This window comes from Narcine bancroftii, chromosome 5 (assembly GCF_036971445.1).
Source record: "Narcine bancroftii isolate sNarBan1 chromosome 5, sNarBan1.hap1, whole genome shotgun sequence".
Taxonomy (NCBI): domain Eukaryota; kingdom Metazoa; phylum Chordata; class Chondrichthyes; order Torpediniformes; family Narcinidae; genus Narcine; species Narcine bancroftii.
Genome location: NC_091473.1, coordinates 90,035,571 through 90,054,065, shown reverse-complemented (window position 1 = coordinate 90,054,065; position 18,495 = coordinate 90,035,571). Strand labels below are relative to the sequence as shown.

General features: G+C 40.2%; 1 protein-coding gene across 7 annotated transcripts in view; it reads right to left on the bottom strand.

Annotated features, from left to right (window-relative positions):
• The window catches only part of atg4c (autophagy related 4C, cysteine peptidase), a 92,188-nt gene that overhangs the window by 8,111 nt on the left and 65,582 nt on the right, over window positions 1-18,495 (bottom strand). For 6 of the 7 annotated variants that reach the window (XM_069938304.1, XM_069938305.1, XM_069938303.1 and 3 more), the window contains 3 exons: window positions 16,451-16,596; window positions 6,634-6,712; window positions 299-375 (listed from right to left, as the gene is read on the bottom strand). In XM_069938304.1, coding sequence (XP_069794405.1) covers window positions 299-375; window positions 6,634-6,712; window positions 16,451-16,596 — 302 coding nt within the window. The remainder of the gene's footprint in view (window positions 1-298; window positions 376-6,633; window positions 6,713-16,450; window positions 16,597-18,495) is intronic. The other variant, XM_069938306.1, reaches the window with a different exon arrangement.

Sequence of the window (18,495 nt, the reverse complement as noted above, 5' to 3'; positions counted from 1 at the left end):
GAAATTTGAACATGAATGTAGAATCTCAATTTACTTTTCATTCCATTGGACTTGTGTGCATCTACAGTTGAAATAAATGCCAGGCATGCAAGAATAATCTCACAAATTTGCCAAAAAAAGGAGAAATACCAAAAGCTTTAAAACTCCTTCAACTTCTATATTATACTAAAAGATTTTGATTAAGGTGGATATGTGTTTACATTAGATTCAAAATGTCCCAAGCATAAAACCAAACCATTTTCATTAATAGCCAAAAGGGAAAAAAAAAAATCAGCATTTTACAGATACAAAACTTCACCTCAAGGGGAAAATCCTCCATGCTGACATCCACAAATGATTGGCAGTAATGAGGATCCATGTAAATTAAACTGTCATCTTGAAGGACAAAAAAGAAAATAAATTCAAAAACTCACAATCGTCATCCAAACACATCCCTTTAAAATGTTCAATGAGTGAAATGATGTCTAATACATGAACTTCCAGTTTATTGCTTGAAGTCTGTTTTACAACAAGACTGCATTGCAAACCTTTTCTTTCACACAGAAATTTTAATATTAAAAATTTGAAAAACAATGAAAAACCAGTTCAAAAGTCTTCATGTTCTGCGCAGTACCAAAAAGTGGGGCATGTGTGTTTTAAAAAACATGCAGGGATGTCAAGAAAGGCCAACATCAGTCTTAGGTGGTAAATGTAGAGGCTAGTGACTCAATTAATATTAAAGGCAATAGTCACAACATTTTATGTTTAAGATTGAAATCAAAATAACTCAATTTCTGCATTTAGAGTCACCAACCAGTCTTGAACTGCAAGGTGGCTGGAGGGGGATGAATCTGGAATGAGTGAATGTGCAAAAGATTAAATGCAGAACATTTTGATGAGAAAGCAATCTATAAATTACAATTAGAGTAAGAAACTCAGCCATTTCAACTGGCAAAAATAAACAGGTGAGTGTAGGAAAGGGGCATTGGAACCAGTTAGATTGATTGTGCCAAGTGATTCATCAGGTGCAATTAAATATATCCATTGTCAAACTTTTAATAAATGTAACTGAAAAATAAACAAAACCACCATTAAGAGAATTAAAGAATGTTTACAACACAATAGGCTATTCTGCTCAGTCTTTACACCAACTGTTGGTCTAACTAATCATGGGTGGGGGGGGGGGGATGTAGGGGTGTGTGGGTAAATTAGACGTGGAGAGGGTGAGCAAATTTAAATTCTTGGGAGTCATTATCTCAGAAATCTTTCCTGGACCCACCACTCTAATGGCAATGTGAAGAAAGCACGTCAGCTCCTCTACTTCCTCAGGAATTTGTGGAGATCTGGTATGGCATCAGAAACCCTGGCAAATTTCTACAGACCTGTGGTGGAAGGTGTGCTGACCAGCTACATCACAGTCTGGTAGGGGGACACCAATACCCCTGAGTGTAAAACCCTGCAAAAGGTAGTGGACACAGCCCACAGGTAAAATCCTCCCCACCAACAAGAGCATCTACAGGGAACATTGCCATCGGAGAGCAGCAGCAATCATCAAGGATCCACGCCACCCAGCACATGCTCTGTTCTCGCTACTGCCATCAGGAAAGAGGTATAGGTGCCACAGACTTGCACCACCAGGTTCAGGAACAGCTGCTCCCCCTCCACCACCAGACTCCCCAACAACAAACTCAATCAGGACTCATTTAAGGACTCTTACACTTTATTAATTTTTTAAATTCTCCCTGTATTGCAGTTTGTTTATATGTGTACATTGTGTGCAGTTTTTTTGCACTACCAGTAAGTGGTAATTCTGTCTCACCCACAGGAAAAGGATCTCAGGGTTGTATGTGAAGTCATGCATGTACTCTGACAATAAATCGGAATCTGAAACTCTGTACAGCATCCTTTCAGTTGCTTTTCCCTGGTCTTCTGCATAGGATGTCCCCTCAGGCACCAATTCCCTTTTGAAGGCACAATTGGTCGTTTCCATCGTTCCCGAAAGCAATGAATTCCATATCATAACCATTCTGAGAAAGAAAAGATTTTCCTCAAATCTTACCTGTACCCATGTCCAAAGTGGCAAGTCCTCAAATCATCTGCTTTTTGGGAACAGGATCCTTTTATTTACCATCTACAAACTAGTCATTATTTTGCACCTTTTTAAAAGCTCTGGTGAAACGTTTAAGATTATCCATTCCAATGTCAGTGAATCATTGTGCACCATCTCCACATCCTAACACTCAGCATCTGTAGGCCATGTAATTATAGAGAAAACACTCCATTTTCCTGCTCTGAAAATAAATGGATATTTCTATTTCCAGGAAGGGTTTCTAATGTTAGATCATCAACAATTGTATGCAGGCTCCCCAATGAGACTATATTCCTAAAAGAATTTTTCATTATATAAGAATTAATTATGCAGAAATTAGCCTTCTATCATTTCCTATTGGAAAAATCCAGCTTGCTACCTAGTGCTGATCATTTTTTTTAAAAAAAGACAAACACATTGTTGAGACTCCAAGGCACAGAGAAATGTAGATTTCTGACTAATTCAAAAATCTTAGGGCAGTGATAATGTGGGACTTTAATTACCCAGATAACCACAGGTACATGGGACACTGTTAGTATGAAAGGTATAAAGGGCACCAGTTTCCTATCATGCACATTGTTAGCCAGTATTTAGCAAGCTCAGCAAGTGGGATGGTGCTTCAGTTCTTGACTGATTTAATTTTAAGGAGGCTGACCAGAGAGATACTGTGAGAACTCTGCCGTGGAAGTGATTATGATGCAGTTAAATTCAGCATTGTTCTGAAAAAAGATAAGAACCAAAAAAACCAAGAGTACATTTTCCAAACTCGAGGAAAGCCAACTTTACCTGCCTGAGAAGTGATGTAACAAAAACAGCTGCAATCAACTACTTGACTGCAACACATCTTCAAAGCAAGGTGAGTTATTAAAAATGATTTGAAAGATTCAGGGTAAACAAAGTTCTCAAAAAGGAGAAAAGGACTGCCAAATCAGGAACAAGGAGCAAAGAGAATAGGATAAATCATATATTGGAAAACCATGTCAAATGCTGAAAGTTTTAATCTTCGAGGTCTTTTGGGGATTTTAGGTAGCATCGGAGTGAAAATAAAAACAGAAAAATGTACAGAAAGATCAGAAAACAAATTTGAAGGTACAATCAAGGAAAATCCAAAGATGCAACATAAAGCAGAAGGATAATATAGGACAAGGTTGTAATTCAGGAAGTATGAGGAACATTGGCATGGAATAAATGTAATACATGAGAAGTTTAATCTTTTTGAAAGTGGATAAATTGGCAGAACCACATGAACTACAGAGATTGTTAGAGGAAGTGAGGAAAGAAATCTTAGAGGCACTGAACCACACTTTTTTCCCCCCAATCATCCATGCCAACAGTAATGATGAAGAATTGGAAAGCTGTTGACAATGTTTCAATAAGGATCATCTAGTTTGTTTAACTTAAATAGTGAGTAAATTATTGGAATTCCAAGGAATTACTGTATCCAAAAGGTTAAAAAAAACAGATTAAAGAAAAATTAAAGCAAGGAAACATGCAAGAGTCAATAGAAGCATAAAACTTGAATTCTTAATGGATTTCACCAACGCATCTGGTACTAGTTAAAAGAGTAAAACATCATGAGATCGAAGTGACTGGTTCCATAGCAGGAGCAGAGGGTAATGATTTTTAGACAACTTTGTGACTGGAAAGCTACAACCATTGGAATACAAAATGCTCACTACACAGACCTTTGATTTTTCTGTTTATATTAATAGATTTAGACTTATTTGGCATGAAAGATTGAGTTTGACAACCACACAAAATTAACCATGATGTTGACAGGGTGGAGGAAATCATTCAATTTCAAGAGGATTTTGATAACTGTTGGGTAAAGAAGTAGTGAACAGAATTTAATCCAGAGTATGAGAGGGCATCCATTTTGAGAAGTGCAATAAAATGAGGGATTCCGCAATTCATGCGAGGATATTGAGAAATGCAGAGGAACAGTTGTCCACAGATCATTGCGTTGATAACACAGCTAAAAAGCGCAAAGACAATACAAGATCAAAGACTTTATGTAAAACAATATATATCACAAGATCTAGGTATAGGAGCAGAATTGGCCCACCGAGTCTGCTCTGCCATCCTTGTTGTTTGTATACAAATGATGCTTGTTATGTCACAGTTTGAGAATTGTACAAAGTGCTAATCATCAGTTCATGTGAAATGAACCATTGCCTGTTGAGTTGCCATCCAGACTGGAAAACTGGACATTAAAGTTGGGAAAGGCTAGGGTTTGATTTCTTTAGCATGAGGAAGACCCAAATGAACTGCACAAAATTATGAACAGATTGACTAGGGCCCTTTATTAAATGATGTGTACCAGCCTCACAGATAGATAGGAGGGGATGGTTGGGGACAGGGCAGGGAAGAAGCAAGAAGAAAACAGTTACTTGATATAGTTATCAGATGTTTATTGACCATACTTACTCTGGTTAAAGAATACTCAAGAACAAGTCCACCCATTTGTGCACTACTATGCCCACTTGTGTGCACATTTCTTGTAAGAGAGAATGATAAGAGATTGGGACACTGATTGGCAGTAGCAATTCAGAATGAGCCTCATTCAAAATTTCCTAATTAGCCAACTTTACCAACATTTGTACCTTCAGCTAGAGAAGTTGGTTGCATTGGAATTATTGGCATCTTGTCTTGATTTGACCTACATTGTTGCAAATAAGTGCAGTTAATTCTTCGCTGGATGTAATACAATTGTTTGAAAAAAAATGCTTTGCTGGGCCACCTGATATTATTAATAATGGAGCACAAAAGGCTAGTTTTTTTTAAATTCATTGAATTTAATTTCACACCTTATCAAAAGCCTTCATACTCAATGTGTGGGCTGGTATTCTTTCAAATTCCAAACAGAAATTCTACCACTACCCAAGGCTTCAATTTTCAACGTGCATTGTAACATTAAATCAACCACTAGCATGACATTTCACATTCCACATTTATTGTTATAATTTTTTTAAAATCCAGTTTTATGTAATTTTCTGCTAATTTTTTTCTGTGGGAATTCCAGAGATCCAAATTGTCAATGTTACCTTATTCAACCAGGTAAAATTAATATGCAAGTTTCATCAACAAATATTGAGTTACTTTGACTACAATGCCATACAGGCCAATTTTTACCTCTTTTCATAATCCAACATTAAACAGAGGTTCTTGCTTTGTTGTCAGCAGACTGCATGGATTTCTCCCTCTCAGTCAATCTCTATTCTTGTTAATTCAGAAGTCCTCCTCACTTCCACAACTCAGTTACTGGCTGAATATAAGACAATTGGGAAACCATTGGAGCAAAGGTATCCAAGGAGTTCATCTTTGTGGCTTTTGGTTCACATGAAGGGCCAGATCAAATCTTCAAATCAATGCTCCCATTAACTCTTGCAACTCAGTCTGGTGTTACCAACAAAAATCATAATAAGGCAAAAGCAATGAGAACAATTATTTCCAAATACAGAAAGTTCTAACAGGACAAAGAAGAAATCATGAAATAGAAGTGGAGATTGGTGGATAAGAGCAACAATGGTCATGGACTACATGATTATATAGTGTATAAAGCCATACAAGTTTATGAAAAGAAATTTAAATGTTTACCTTTTGCATGCAAACATCTCAAATATTTTCCAACTATGCTAGCTTTCTTAAGATATACAAGATGGAGTACAAGGAGAGAGAGAAAAACTGCTGGCATGGTGTCAGGACAACAATCTCTCCCTTGATTGCAGGGAAAAAAAACATCATCGACTTCAGGAAACTGGATGGAGCAAGCTTGTAAGAAATAGTATGAGTTGGCGATTGGATCCGTCATATCTGCTCTGTCTTTCAATTAGATTCAATCTTATTTGTTAGCTCCACTTTCCTGTATTAATCCAATTGATTTAAAAGGCAGGTTTCAAATATTTATGGTAAAAACATCAGGATTAATCAATTAGGGGAGTCAATTAGGGGAGGACTAAATGAACATTTAAAGCAACTGTTGATGGACATATTTGCTTGGCAGTCAGCTTTTAAAAAGGATGAATTTGCAGATGAGTGCAGACTAATAGGAATTAACATTTAGCTCTAATTTAATCAATGATTTTATATGTTAAACATTTTACATTCTGGGAGAGGCACTGAACCATAACCTTTTTACTGAATCATGTATTTGAAAATAAAATAACTGTGATATTTCAATGTTACAATTTTTGCATGACATTTTGCCATCAAATAAAAACAAACATCTCTTTAGTTCACAGTATCAAAAACAAAATTAAATTTTCTGTTTTCATGTGAATAGAATTGATTATAATATTTTGTGATCAAATTTAGTTTCAGAACAATCTTTTAATTGCCTGAGGAAAATCTATTGCAATCAAGGCCCTGTTCAATGCAATTGTTATACAGAGTATCATCATCCAAACAGGTGAGAAAATGACAAATATCGAAATACATAGCTAAGATGACAGTTTTATGGACAATACTTCACCGCTTACAGTTCACAATCAAATAAGAAAAGCAAAATGCACCATTATTAATTATTTGCAGAAGAAAAATCAATGCCAGTTACAAAATACACATACCTTGAAATCCTAAAAAGTAGAAAGACTGCTTCGGTTTTCCACCAATGATCCCGACACAAAACTCAAGACTTAAAATCCCCTTATTAAAGAAAAAGAGAATTGTGTGAGAATTGGGTTTTTTTTCCCCCTATGTTGACGCTACCAAACATATCATTTCGAAGGTGAGAAATATTTGGAAAAAAGTGATCTTCCCTCTCTTGACAATTTTGCATTCTGTTTAAAATAAAACTATTAACAACTAGAAAAAGATAATTGTTGGGAACTGCAAAAATCAGTCACAGCAAAATAATAGGCTCTCGATTTTAATTTCGGTTATCTTCAACCATACATTGCCTGAAACAACAAGATTGTCAAAAAATTAGGGTGCAGTGAAACAAGTTGCCCTCTTCCAATTTTCTCTCCCAAAGATCCTGATTGTATGAATACTGGATGCTATCCATTATCAATTACACCTGTTATACCTGGCTTTAAATGACTGAAATTATACAAAATCACCTTGGTGACACCTGATTATACCCTCATCTGATATTTGCACAGTCAATTTTTTTGTGCAACTATGGCCAATTCTATCCTTCTGAAGGATCTTAACTAATTTAGGAACCTGATTAACATAGTGAGAGTCTGTTCCTCATTGAATCCTCAAAGTGATGGTGTGGCGAACCGCGCCACTCCATTATCAAACCGGCATCCATAGTTGCAGGCCCTCGCAGGATCAGGAGTTCCCGGTGGCTGGAGGGGGGGGGGGGGGGGCGGCACAAAAAAAGTTTGGGAGGAGCACGACTTGAGGTCAGGTGATAACGTGCCAAATATAATTATTTCAACTCCTGCGAAGATTCCAATAAATAGTTCTGTGGGTTCAGCTCACAGACAACTTCTGTTGTGCTTTATTCATTGTACCACTCACTGCATTGGTCACCCCAACGGTCCAAACGACATTTTGGACCTCATTATGGATGCGCAAAACGCTGTTGTGCTCAAACTTCCAGTATTTTGGACCTCGCAGCCACAGGTCTGGTTCGAGCAGGCCAAGCCTCAGTTCCACCTATGCCAGATTACCACTGACACAATGAAGACACCATGAGGCATATTGTTGATTTCTAATGCCAGCCTCTAGCCAACGAAAGGTATGAAGCCATCAAAGTCTTGTTCACATGTTTTTTTTGGCCTTTCCCAATGCAACAGGGCAACACAACTTCTCCTTATGGATGGCCTGGGTGACTGCACTCCTTCCAAGCTAATGAATAAGATTTTGGCACGGTTTGCTTTTAGAATAACATTTTCCCCTTGAGCAAATGTCAGAAGACATCAATTTGCTGCTTGCAGATGAAGACTTTAACGACCCCTGTCGCGTAGCAGACTGTACTGATGAGTTGTGGCATGTTAAGCAGCATGGTAGACTTTCAGTTGGGCACATAGCAGTGCATCAGCAAAGGGCACAAACCCTGCCCATTCATATACCGGTGTGGTGCCAGACTCAACCAGACGCAGCGCAGACAGAGAGCAGTGGTGCTATTACCATCAGAGATAGGGAGCCGCAGCCGCCCCACTCCCCACTGCACGCATCTGGGAAATGCTAAGGCTGGCCATGGTTGTGATGGCCAGCCACATGAACAACCTCCTTTTCTTCTGGGATCACACTCAGGCCATCGGTTCTTGGTCGACATTGGAACAGCGGTTAGTGCGTTTCCCTCCTCTGGCCCAGACACACATTCAGGAAAAAAAGAGCCCTCCTTTCATGGCTGCCAACAACAGCAGCATCAGAACGTACTGGTCATGAACCATTCCACTCAATTTCGGCTTGTCATGGTTCAGCTGGTCCTTCACCATTGCTGATGTATCACAGCCACTCCTGGAAGCTGTTTTTTGTTGTGAGCTGTGACAGAGTATTTTGAGGTGGCTTGGGAGGAATTGCTAGAGCAGCTTGCCCACACACATTTACAAACAAAATATTTGTAGGACTTTTGCAGAGTGCTTTTTGCAGGAAGAGCAGCAAAGTTTCAGAATACAGCTTGCCTAGGAGAGCATGTGATTTTTGCAGGCAGAGACAGAACAGTTTTGACTCTCAGAGAGGGAGGGTGTGAAATGGAGAGGCAGAAATCAGTTCCAGAAGGTCAAGCTGGAAAAGTTTGGAAGGCTGCCTGGTCAAAGGAGAAGACTGATGGTCTGAAAGGTGACCTGAAAGAAAGAAGATCATCTGGAGAACCCTGAAGGGGGCAAGTTTCGTCAGCAAGAATGATTGAAAAGGAATCTCTCTCTGAAAACCAGCACGAACCCTCCTGAGTGGTAACCATTTGCCTGTTAAACACCAAAGACTGGTGAACTTTATTAATACTAACTTATGTGCCAAGTGCAAGAATTGCCTACAACCAGTGAGATTGGACTGTGATCCAAAGAACTTTTCTAATCTTAAATATACATTACACACACCTGCGCATAGTATTGGAGGGGGGGTATTAAGTGGGTTAGGTAGGAAGGTTAGGTAGGAAGGTTAGGTAGGAAGGTTAGGTAGGAAGGTTAGGTAGGAAGGTTAGGTAGGAAGGTTAGGTAGGAAGGTTAGGTAGGAAGGTTAGGTAGGAAGGTTAGGTAGGAAGGTTAGGTAGGAAGGTTAGGTAGGAAGGTTAGGTAGGAAGGTTAGGTAGGAAGGTTAGGTAGGAAGGTTAGGTAGGAAGGTTAGGTAGGAAGGTTAGGTAGGAAGGTTAGGTAGGAAGGTTAGGTAGGAAGGTTAGGTAGGAAGGTTAGGTAGGAAGGTTAGGTAGGAAGGTTAGGTAGGAAGGTTAGGTAGGAAGGTTAGGTAGGAAGGTTAGGTAGGAAGGTTAGGTAGGAAGGTTAGGTAGGAAGGTTAGGTAGGAAGGTTAGGTAGGAAGGTTAGGTAGGAAGGTTAGGTAGGAAGGTTAGGTAGGAAGGTTAGGTAGGAAGGTTAGGTAGGAAGGTTAGGTAGGAAGGTTAGGTAGGAAGGTTAGGTAGGAAGGTTAGGTAGGAAGGTTAGGTAGGAAGGTTAGGTAGGAAGGTTAGGTAGGAAGGTTAGGTAGGAAGGTTAGGTAGGAAGGTTAGGTAGGAAGGTTAGGTAGGAAGGTTAGGTAGGAAGGTTAGGTAGGAAGGTTAGGTAGGAAGGTTAGGTAGGAAGGTTAGGTAGGAAGGTTAGGTAGGAAGGTTAGGTAGGAAGGTTAGGTAGGAAGGTTAGGTAGGAAGGTTAGGTAGGAAGGTTAGGTAGGAAGGTTAGGTAGGAAGGTTAGGTAGGAAGGTTAGGTAGGAAGGTTAGGTAGGAAGGTTAGGTAGGAAGGTTAGGTAGGAAGGTTAGGTAGGAAGGTTAGGTAGGAAGGTTAGGTAGGAAGGTTAGGTAGGAAGGTTAGGTAGGAAGGTTAGGTAGGAAGGTTAGGTAGGAAGGTTAGGTAGGAAGGTTAGGTAGGAAGGTTAGGTAGGAAGGTTAGGTAGGAAGGTTAGGTAGGAAGGTTAGGTAGGAAGGTTAGGTAGGAAGGTTAGGTAGGAAGGTTAGGTAGGAAGGTTAGGTAGGAAGGTTAGGTAGGAAGGTTAGGTAGGAAGGTTAGGTAGGAAGGTTAGGTAGGAAGGTTAGGTAGGAAGGTTAGGTAGGAAGGTTAGGTAGGAAGGTTAGGTAGGAAGGTTAGGTAGGAAGGTTAGGTAGGAAGGTTAGGTAGGAAGGTTAGGTAGGAAGGTTAGGTAGGAAGGTTAGGTAGGAAGGTTAGGTAGGAAGGTTAGGTAGGAAGGTTAGGTAGGAAGGTTAGGTAGGAAGGTTAGGTAGGAAGGTTAGGTAGGAAGGTTAGGTAGGAAGGTTAGGTAGGAAGGTTAGGTAGGAAGGTTAGGTAGGAAGGTTAGGTAGGAAGGTTAGGTAGGAAGGTTAGGTAGGAAGGTTAGGTAGGAAGGTTAGGTAGGAAGGTTAGGTAGGAAGGTTAGGTAGGAAGGTTAGGTAGGAAGGTTAGGTAGGAAGGTTAGGTAGGAAGGTTAGGTAGGAAGGTTAGGTAGGAAGGTTAGGTAGGAAGGTTAGGTAGGAAGGTTAGGTAGGAAGGTTAGGTAGGAAGGTTAGGTAGGAAGGTTAGGTAGGAAGGTTAGGTAGGAAGGTTAGGTAGGAAGGTTAGGTAGGAAGGTTAGGTAGGAAGGTTAGGTAGGAAGGTTAGGTAGGAAGGTTAGGTAGGAAGGTTAGGTAGGAAGGTTAGGTAGGAAGGTTAGGTAGGAAGGTTAGGTAGGAAGGTTAGGTAGGAAGGTTAGGTAGGAAGGTTAGGTAGGAAGGTTAGGTAGGAAGGTTAGGTAGGAAGGTTAGGTAGGAAGGTTAGGTAGGAAGGTTAGGTAGGAAGGTTAGGTAGGAAGGTTAGGTAGGAAGGTTAGGTAGGAAGGTTAGGTAGGAAGGTTAGGTAGGAAGGTTAGGTAGGAAGGTTAGGTAGGAAGGTTAGGTAGGAAGGTTAGGTAGGAAGGTTAGGTAGGAAGGTTAGGTAGGAAGGTTAGGTAGGAAGGTTAGGTAGGAAGGTTAGGTAGGAAGGTTAGGTAGGAAGGTTAGGTAGGAAGGTTAGGTAGGAAGGTTAGGTAGGAAGGTTAAGTAGGAAGGTTAAGTAGGAAGGTTAAGTAGGAAGGTTAAGTAGGAAGGTTAAGTAGGAAGGTTAAAGTTTAATTCTGTTTTTTGTTCAAATATAATGAAAAACTACTTTTGTTTAAGTAACCCTGTGTTTTAGTGCATATCTATTGCTGCTGGTGTTTGGGGTCCTCTGGACTCCGTAACAGAGCACACTCCCTTCTAGTAGATTTCAAAGGCCACTGCCTAGTTAATTCAAAGCCTTGAGTCCCTCGCCTTGCAACCCACAACGTTGCCCACACCTTGTCTCGATGTTGCTCTCAGTCAATGATTACTCTAGAATCCTAGCAGAATTCCCCAGCATTATTACTCAGCAGTTCTCAACAGCCCAACCAAAACATTGAGTACAGCACCACATTCTGACTCATGAACATCCCCTGCATGCTCAAGTTCACAGGCTACCTCCGGATAAATTGTGATCGGCTAAAGACTAATTCCAACACATAGAGGAAATGGGGAATGTTCGCCGCTCAGAATGCACTTGGGCATCACCGCTGCATGTGGTATGCAAGGAGTCTGGAGAGTGGAGACCTTGTGGGAACTATCTGTGTCTAAACACCATCACTGTGGCAGATCACTATCCAATTCACCACATACAGGATTGCTCTGAAATCCTTCCCGGCGCTAAGATTTTCTACAAAATCAGCCTGATGCGCAGGTACCTTCAGATCCCAGTTCACCTTAATGACATTCCTAAGACTGCTTTGATTACTTCGTTTGGGCTACTTGAATTCCTCCATATGCCTTTTGGTTTAAAAAACGTGGCCCAGACATTTCAATGCCTAACGGACAGTTACCTGGGGCCTGGATTTTGTATTCGTTTATTTGGACAACATCCTTATTGCTAGCCACTCACGGTAGCAGCACTGGGCCCATCTCCATCAACTATGTCAGTGGCTAGATGACCATGGGTTAGCGATCAACTTGGCCAAATGCTAGTTTGGCCTCACATCAATCGATTTCCTCAGCCACCATATCAGTCAGCACGGAGCGGTTCCACTACCTTCCAAGGTTGAGGCCAGTTACAAATTTCCAAGACCCTCTAACACTAGAGGTCTTCAGGAGTTTGTTAACAAGACTAACTTTTACCATAGTTTCATGCCAGCTGCAGTCAAAGTTATGCAGCCACTTTGCAAATTCTTGTACGGACATCCCAAGGAACTGAAATGGAATGAAAAGGCCACAGCCACATTCGAGACTGACAAAGAAGTGCTAGTGAGAGCCACTATGCTCGTGCACCCAAGGGTTGCCATGCCAACGGTTCTGATGGTGGATGCGTCAGGCACTGTGGTAGGCTGGGTCCTGGAGCAGCTCAGCAATGGGATCTGGAAACCCCTAGCTTTCATTAGTCGTCATTTGAGACCACTGGAGCAAAAGTACAGTGCTTTTGACAGGGAGCTCCTTGCCATGTATTTTCACCATTTCCTACAGGGAAGATGGTTCACAGTCTACACGGATCACAAGCCATTGACTTTCACCTTTGTCAAGATGTCAGATCCATGGTCAGCACAACATTTCAGAGTTTATGGCTACGATAAAACACATTGGTGGGAAGAACAATCTAGTCACAGACACACTATCCCACACCACCATCACTTCCCTCCATTCGCCTGTTCCAGATACAGACGACACGGCTTTGGCAGCAGCTCAGCAGAAAGATGAAGACTGTGTATTGAACTGCCACATCGGTACTGAAATTGGAGGACATACGTTTTGCTCCAGCAAATGCCTCCCTATTTGGTGATGTATCCACCAGCCAACCAAGGCCCATTGTACCTGCTGTGCAATGACGCCGGGTGTTTGATGCCATACACAGTTTTGCTCACCCTTTAATTAGGATGACAAAAATGTTCAAGGCGGGAAAATTCATGTGGCGTGCTCTGCGCACACAGGTCGGTGCTTGGGCAAGGACATGCATCCAGTGCCAGAACACAAAGGTTTGGTGCCACACGAAAGCCACAGGTTTTTACACCCACGCAGCGCAGGTTTGATCACATCCACGTGGATGTTGTTGGCCCATCACCCCCATCCAAGGGAGCTACTCACTTCCTCACAATAGTAAGACGGGTTCACAAGATGGCCAGAAGTTGTCCTGCTCCCCGACACCTCTGCCTTAGCTTATACGAGAGCCCTCATCACCAATTAGATAGCACGTTTCGGACTACCCATGCATATCTCCTCTGACAGATGAGCTCAGTTTACATCCAGGTTATGGTCCACAATCGCACAGTTGCTGGGCACGTAACTGCATCAGTCGATGGCTCATCATCCCCAGTCCAATGGCTTGATGAAACATTGTCAGAGTCATATGAAAACGGCTCTCATGGCATGTCTTAAGGGACTAGATTGGATAGATGAACTGCCTTGGGTATTTTTAGGTAACCGTCCCGTGTCGAAGGAAGATCTAGCTACATCCTCCACAGAATTTGTTTACAGAGCCTCCCCCCCCCACCCCCATGGTCCCAGGGGATTTCATTCCAGCAGCACGTGGGCAGCAGGAATCTCCCACTTCAGTACTCACATGCTTAAGGGAGAAGGTGGGTACACTGGCGCCTATCTTGGCCACCCGGCATGCATTTATGACTTCATGCATTCTTCCTGAAATCAAGGTCTGCCTTGATATTTTCCTCCACAGGATGCCATTGCAACAGCCACATGAAGGTCCTTTCAAGGTGGCATGGAATGACAGTTCCATGTTCGTTATAGACATTGGAGGCAGGCAAGAAATGGTTTCGATAGATCGCCTTAAGCCAGCACATGTGAACCTAGGACAGCTGGTACATGTGGCATCCATTGGCCCATTTTAGCTGTATAGGCGAGACTGCGATGTCACCTCCGAACTCTGGTTCTGGGGTTGGGGGAGGGGTTTGTGGCAAATCGCACCACTCCATTATCAAACCAATGTTCGTAGTTGCAGACTCCTGAAGGATCAGCAGTTCCCAGTGGCTGGTGGTGGTGGGGGGGGGGGGGGTGTGTGACTTCAGAGGCCGGCCGATTGTGATAGCGTATCAACTGTAATTATTTAAACTCCTGCAAGTATTTTATTAAACAGTTCTGTTGGTTCACCTCACAGACAACTTCTGTTGTCCTTTATTAACTGCACTACTTGCTACATTTTCTGTCAAAAAACAGGATTGAGCTTTTATATTCTGAACTCAAGATTCAGGGAAATAGATTTAGGATGGAGAGGAGAAGGGACTACTTTTCCCCCCCAGAGAATAGGGAATGTGGAATTCTCTGCCCAATGGAGCAATAGAGGCTGCCTTACTAAATATATTCAAGACAGTTGAAATAATTTTTTATAGTTTGGGAATTAAGGGTTATGGGGAAAAGGCAGATAGGTGGAGCTTAGTCAACAGGCATAATCTTATTAAATAGCAGAGCAGGTCAGATGACCTAATCCTGCTCCTATTTCTTGGACTCTTATGTTTTGTTTTTATAAGATTTCAAACCAAAATGTTTAATAATCAAATACACTAACATTTAATTGACTGTTAACTTTACCTTTTATTTGTAAAAGCCTCTATAAAGAGCATAAAAACATTTTGTTTAAATGACTTAACAGCCTTGACTCTGGAAACATTTAAGGTATTTATTACCTGGCCTGTTAAGCATGCTTAGTTAGCACTCTTTTTATGTGTTAAGTGAAGTGCAATAAAAGCTCATCATGTGGATAAACTCAAGGCCATAGGCATAGGTAATTTATTACATGGTTTAGGAGGCTTTTAACACAGCCCCAAAATAACATTCCATGATAATATAATTCAATGATGCTGTAATGATACAACTAATTTCAATCTGTAGAGGAGGGTGCATAGTGGCACAGCCAGTAGAGCTGTTGCCTCAGTGCCAGAAATAGGATTCAATCCTTATCTTATGTGCTATGTTGAGTTTGCACAGTCTCCCGACACCCATAGTTTCCACCAGCTGTTCAAGAATACCCAAAACAGGGAATGTTAAGAAGCAACTTTTCAAGAATCCTTTGTTTTGATAGTCTTCTGTAATTTGACATGTTAACATTGTACAATGACTAAAGACTATTCAAATGATTGCATCCAAATTGTCTAATAACTGGAAGATTAAGGTAGCTTGCTTACATTCATTGAACTTCCAACTGCTTCACCCTTCACAATTCTGTTTTCATCAAAACACTACTGTTCTCACAATTCAGTCGTTATCAAAAAGAGAAAATCAATTTTAATCAGGGTGGCACAGATGGCATAGCAGTTAGTGTGACGCTTTTACTGCACCAGTGATAGGGACCGGGGTTTGAATCCTGTGCTGGTTGTAAGAAGTTTGTACATTCTTCCCATGTCTTTGTGGGTTTTTCCTGGGGTCTCCAGTTTCCTCACACCATTTAAAATGGGTGTAGATTAATTGAGTGTAAACTGGATGGCATGGACTTGTGGGTTGAAATGGCCTGTTACTGTGCTGTATGTCCAAATTTAATTCAATATTAACTATATAATACTGCAGAAGCCCCCTTCTGGCCTATGAAATCCATGCCACCTAATTGTACCCAATTAACCTACCAACCCTGTATATGTTTGAAAAGTGGGAGGAAACCAAAGTGCCCAGAGAAAACCCATGCAGGTCACAGGGAGAACGTACAAATTCTTTTCAGGCAGCTCTGGATTTGAACCCAGCTCAGTGGCATCGTAATAGTGTCGTGCTAACTGCTATGCCCTCCTATCCAGATTTAAATTATCATTGCCCTTTATTTTTATGCATTGGATTGGAAAATTGAGCCCAACTTGAATTATACTTTGCCAAAAATCTGCACAGTATCTGGATAAAGTATTAAGAATCATTCAAAATTCTGAAGGTGGACCAAAGCATTAATTCAGTCCAAAAAGAAAAAAATACAATGTCCCACCCCTCCCCCAAGTTAGAAGCAAAATCAAAAAATTTTCCACAATCAAAATTGTTACACAGTCCAATTTTAAATTACTACAATGTTATTGAGTCATCAACCTCTAAAATACACATCAAAACTTAAGTAAATTTAGATCTCAATGAATTTAAATACATATGCACCATTTGGCCCAAAGAAGCAAACTGTCTGATTACACTGCTCCCACTTTGGTTATGAATGAGCCTTATTGCAGTAATAATTTCAGAAAAAAATTGTCTGTAATTCCCAATGAAAGGATTTGAAATTAGAACAAGAAAAAAAAGTTGCAACAAAGCACCACGCAATTATCCAGATATCATAGAAAAATGTTTTAACACCACCACCTTTACAACCTCTTTGTATTCAAGGTTGATCTTCTCTCCTCCAAGTCTCACTGGTATTAGGATAACAACTGCATTCCTGCCTGATGAATTTGGGTTTCCACGTTCAACAGTTTGTGAATGTTTTTCCAATACATCACCAATATAAACTGAAAAATATAGTGCAACACTTTAATTATGTTTTATTCTTCAAAAATTTCAAATTTCTGTTTCTCACATCTAAACCATAATGAATTTAAAAATCAAAACAACATCCCCCAATATCTTGAAACTATATTCTTTGTTCTTTCTAGCAAACTGAAAACCATAGCTTTGTGACCATATTCAGTTCAATATGGTTCTCATTTGTGATTTAAAATATATTTCATTTCAGAGATCATATTCAGTCTAAGTGAAAGTATTACTTAATCTTCCAAAAATTGTCAAATTACAAATCCTAATTATAAAAAGGCACCCAACAACATCATCCCCTAGACATGGCAAGGATCAATTCTCTTGCAAGCATCGTAGGAAGAAAGAAATTGGACAAATAACATCCTCTTAGTTGCAAAATAGAATAGCATTAAACTAATGGCATTGTTACGAAATGGACGTTAATTAATTCTGCAACCTGATAAGAGCTTTTCAAAACATCTTCATGTATTAAAAATTAGATAACCAAGAAGGGCTACAGATTTTTGCATTACCATTTTAAAATAAAGCTGATTTTGAACTTGAATTTGGGTTGAGAGAGGACTCATCCCACACAGAACGTTTATACTCAGAATTAAATGTTTATCTTCTCTTGGACAAATTTAAGCCAAAATTCAGAGGGCAAGTCCCATTTTTCATATATTGCAAGAATTATGTGAACACGATAGAAACTCTTGTTTATAATGTTACAGAATGAATGTATTATTAATGTGAAATGAACTCATAATACATGCAGTGACCTATTAGAGCCCATACCAATTTCCATTCAAATTTGTAACATTAAAATGAAAATACATTTTCTCAACAATTTTAAAGAGATCAAGCCAAGTTTAATCAATCAACAAATACATGAGGTAAAAGATCACAAAGTGATGCAAACTGAAATTTATGCCTAATCTTTTTACTTAGAAAAGGCAAGTGGGAACCATAGGTCTAATTCAGAGATAACATTACTTCATACTCCAGAATTCATTGAAATAAATAAACAGTTCAGACTAAGTGTAAATTGCAAATGTGACCCAAATGCAAGGAAATTGCATTTGGTCACCTGCAAGGAGTTTAAAATCAAGGTTAAAATAAAAGTGAAAACACAATACTGGAGAAACTCAGCAGGTCAAATTTACGTGCAACGCTGGCCACCTGAAGGACACAGCTGCACAAGATGAGACTCTGAGCACACTCCGGCTCCTGCCCAGTGTCAGCTGTGATCAGCAGCCTGACCCTTTAACATCTGCTTTCAGCCAGCTGCATTCAGGTGGCTGGAAGAGCCACCGAGCTGAGGTGATTATCCCTCTCAGAGGAGGGTTACATAGCTCGCCTCAAGAGCGCCTCCTGCACATTCTGGTGGCCTCAAAACACCTGCATATTACCTTGACATGCGGCTTTACATTGTCCACCTGAAAGTGCCTTTTATCTTTGCTATATAAAGTACACTGTTTGACCTGCTGAGTTTCTCCCACATTATTTTTTTAAAACTGTCTGCAGACTTTCATGTTTTATTTCTTAAAATCAGGGTCATTTCCTTTCTTATGTCTTTAATTTCCAAAATGAATTGATATTTTGAAGTGTACAGCCCTTCACACATCTTTCTCAGATGGAGATAATGTATAAAAATTCATAAACCAACATGAATAAAACAACTCTATGTGAAAGGTGTTATTACATTTATTCCCTTGTTCACTCTGTCTCATTTGAAGCTCTTCACACTATTTCTATACAAAATGTTGACCTATTTTTTCTTTCTAATACAGATGCTGCTTTATTCATTGTATAGCTCAAATATTTTCTGTATTTACTTTGTGAAAATGAGAGTTATGGTTTAGTAAAACAATGACATGATTTATTAAGGAATAATG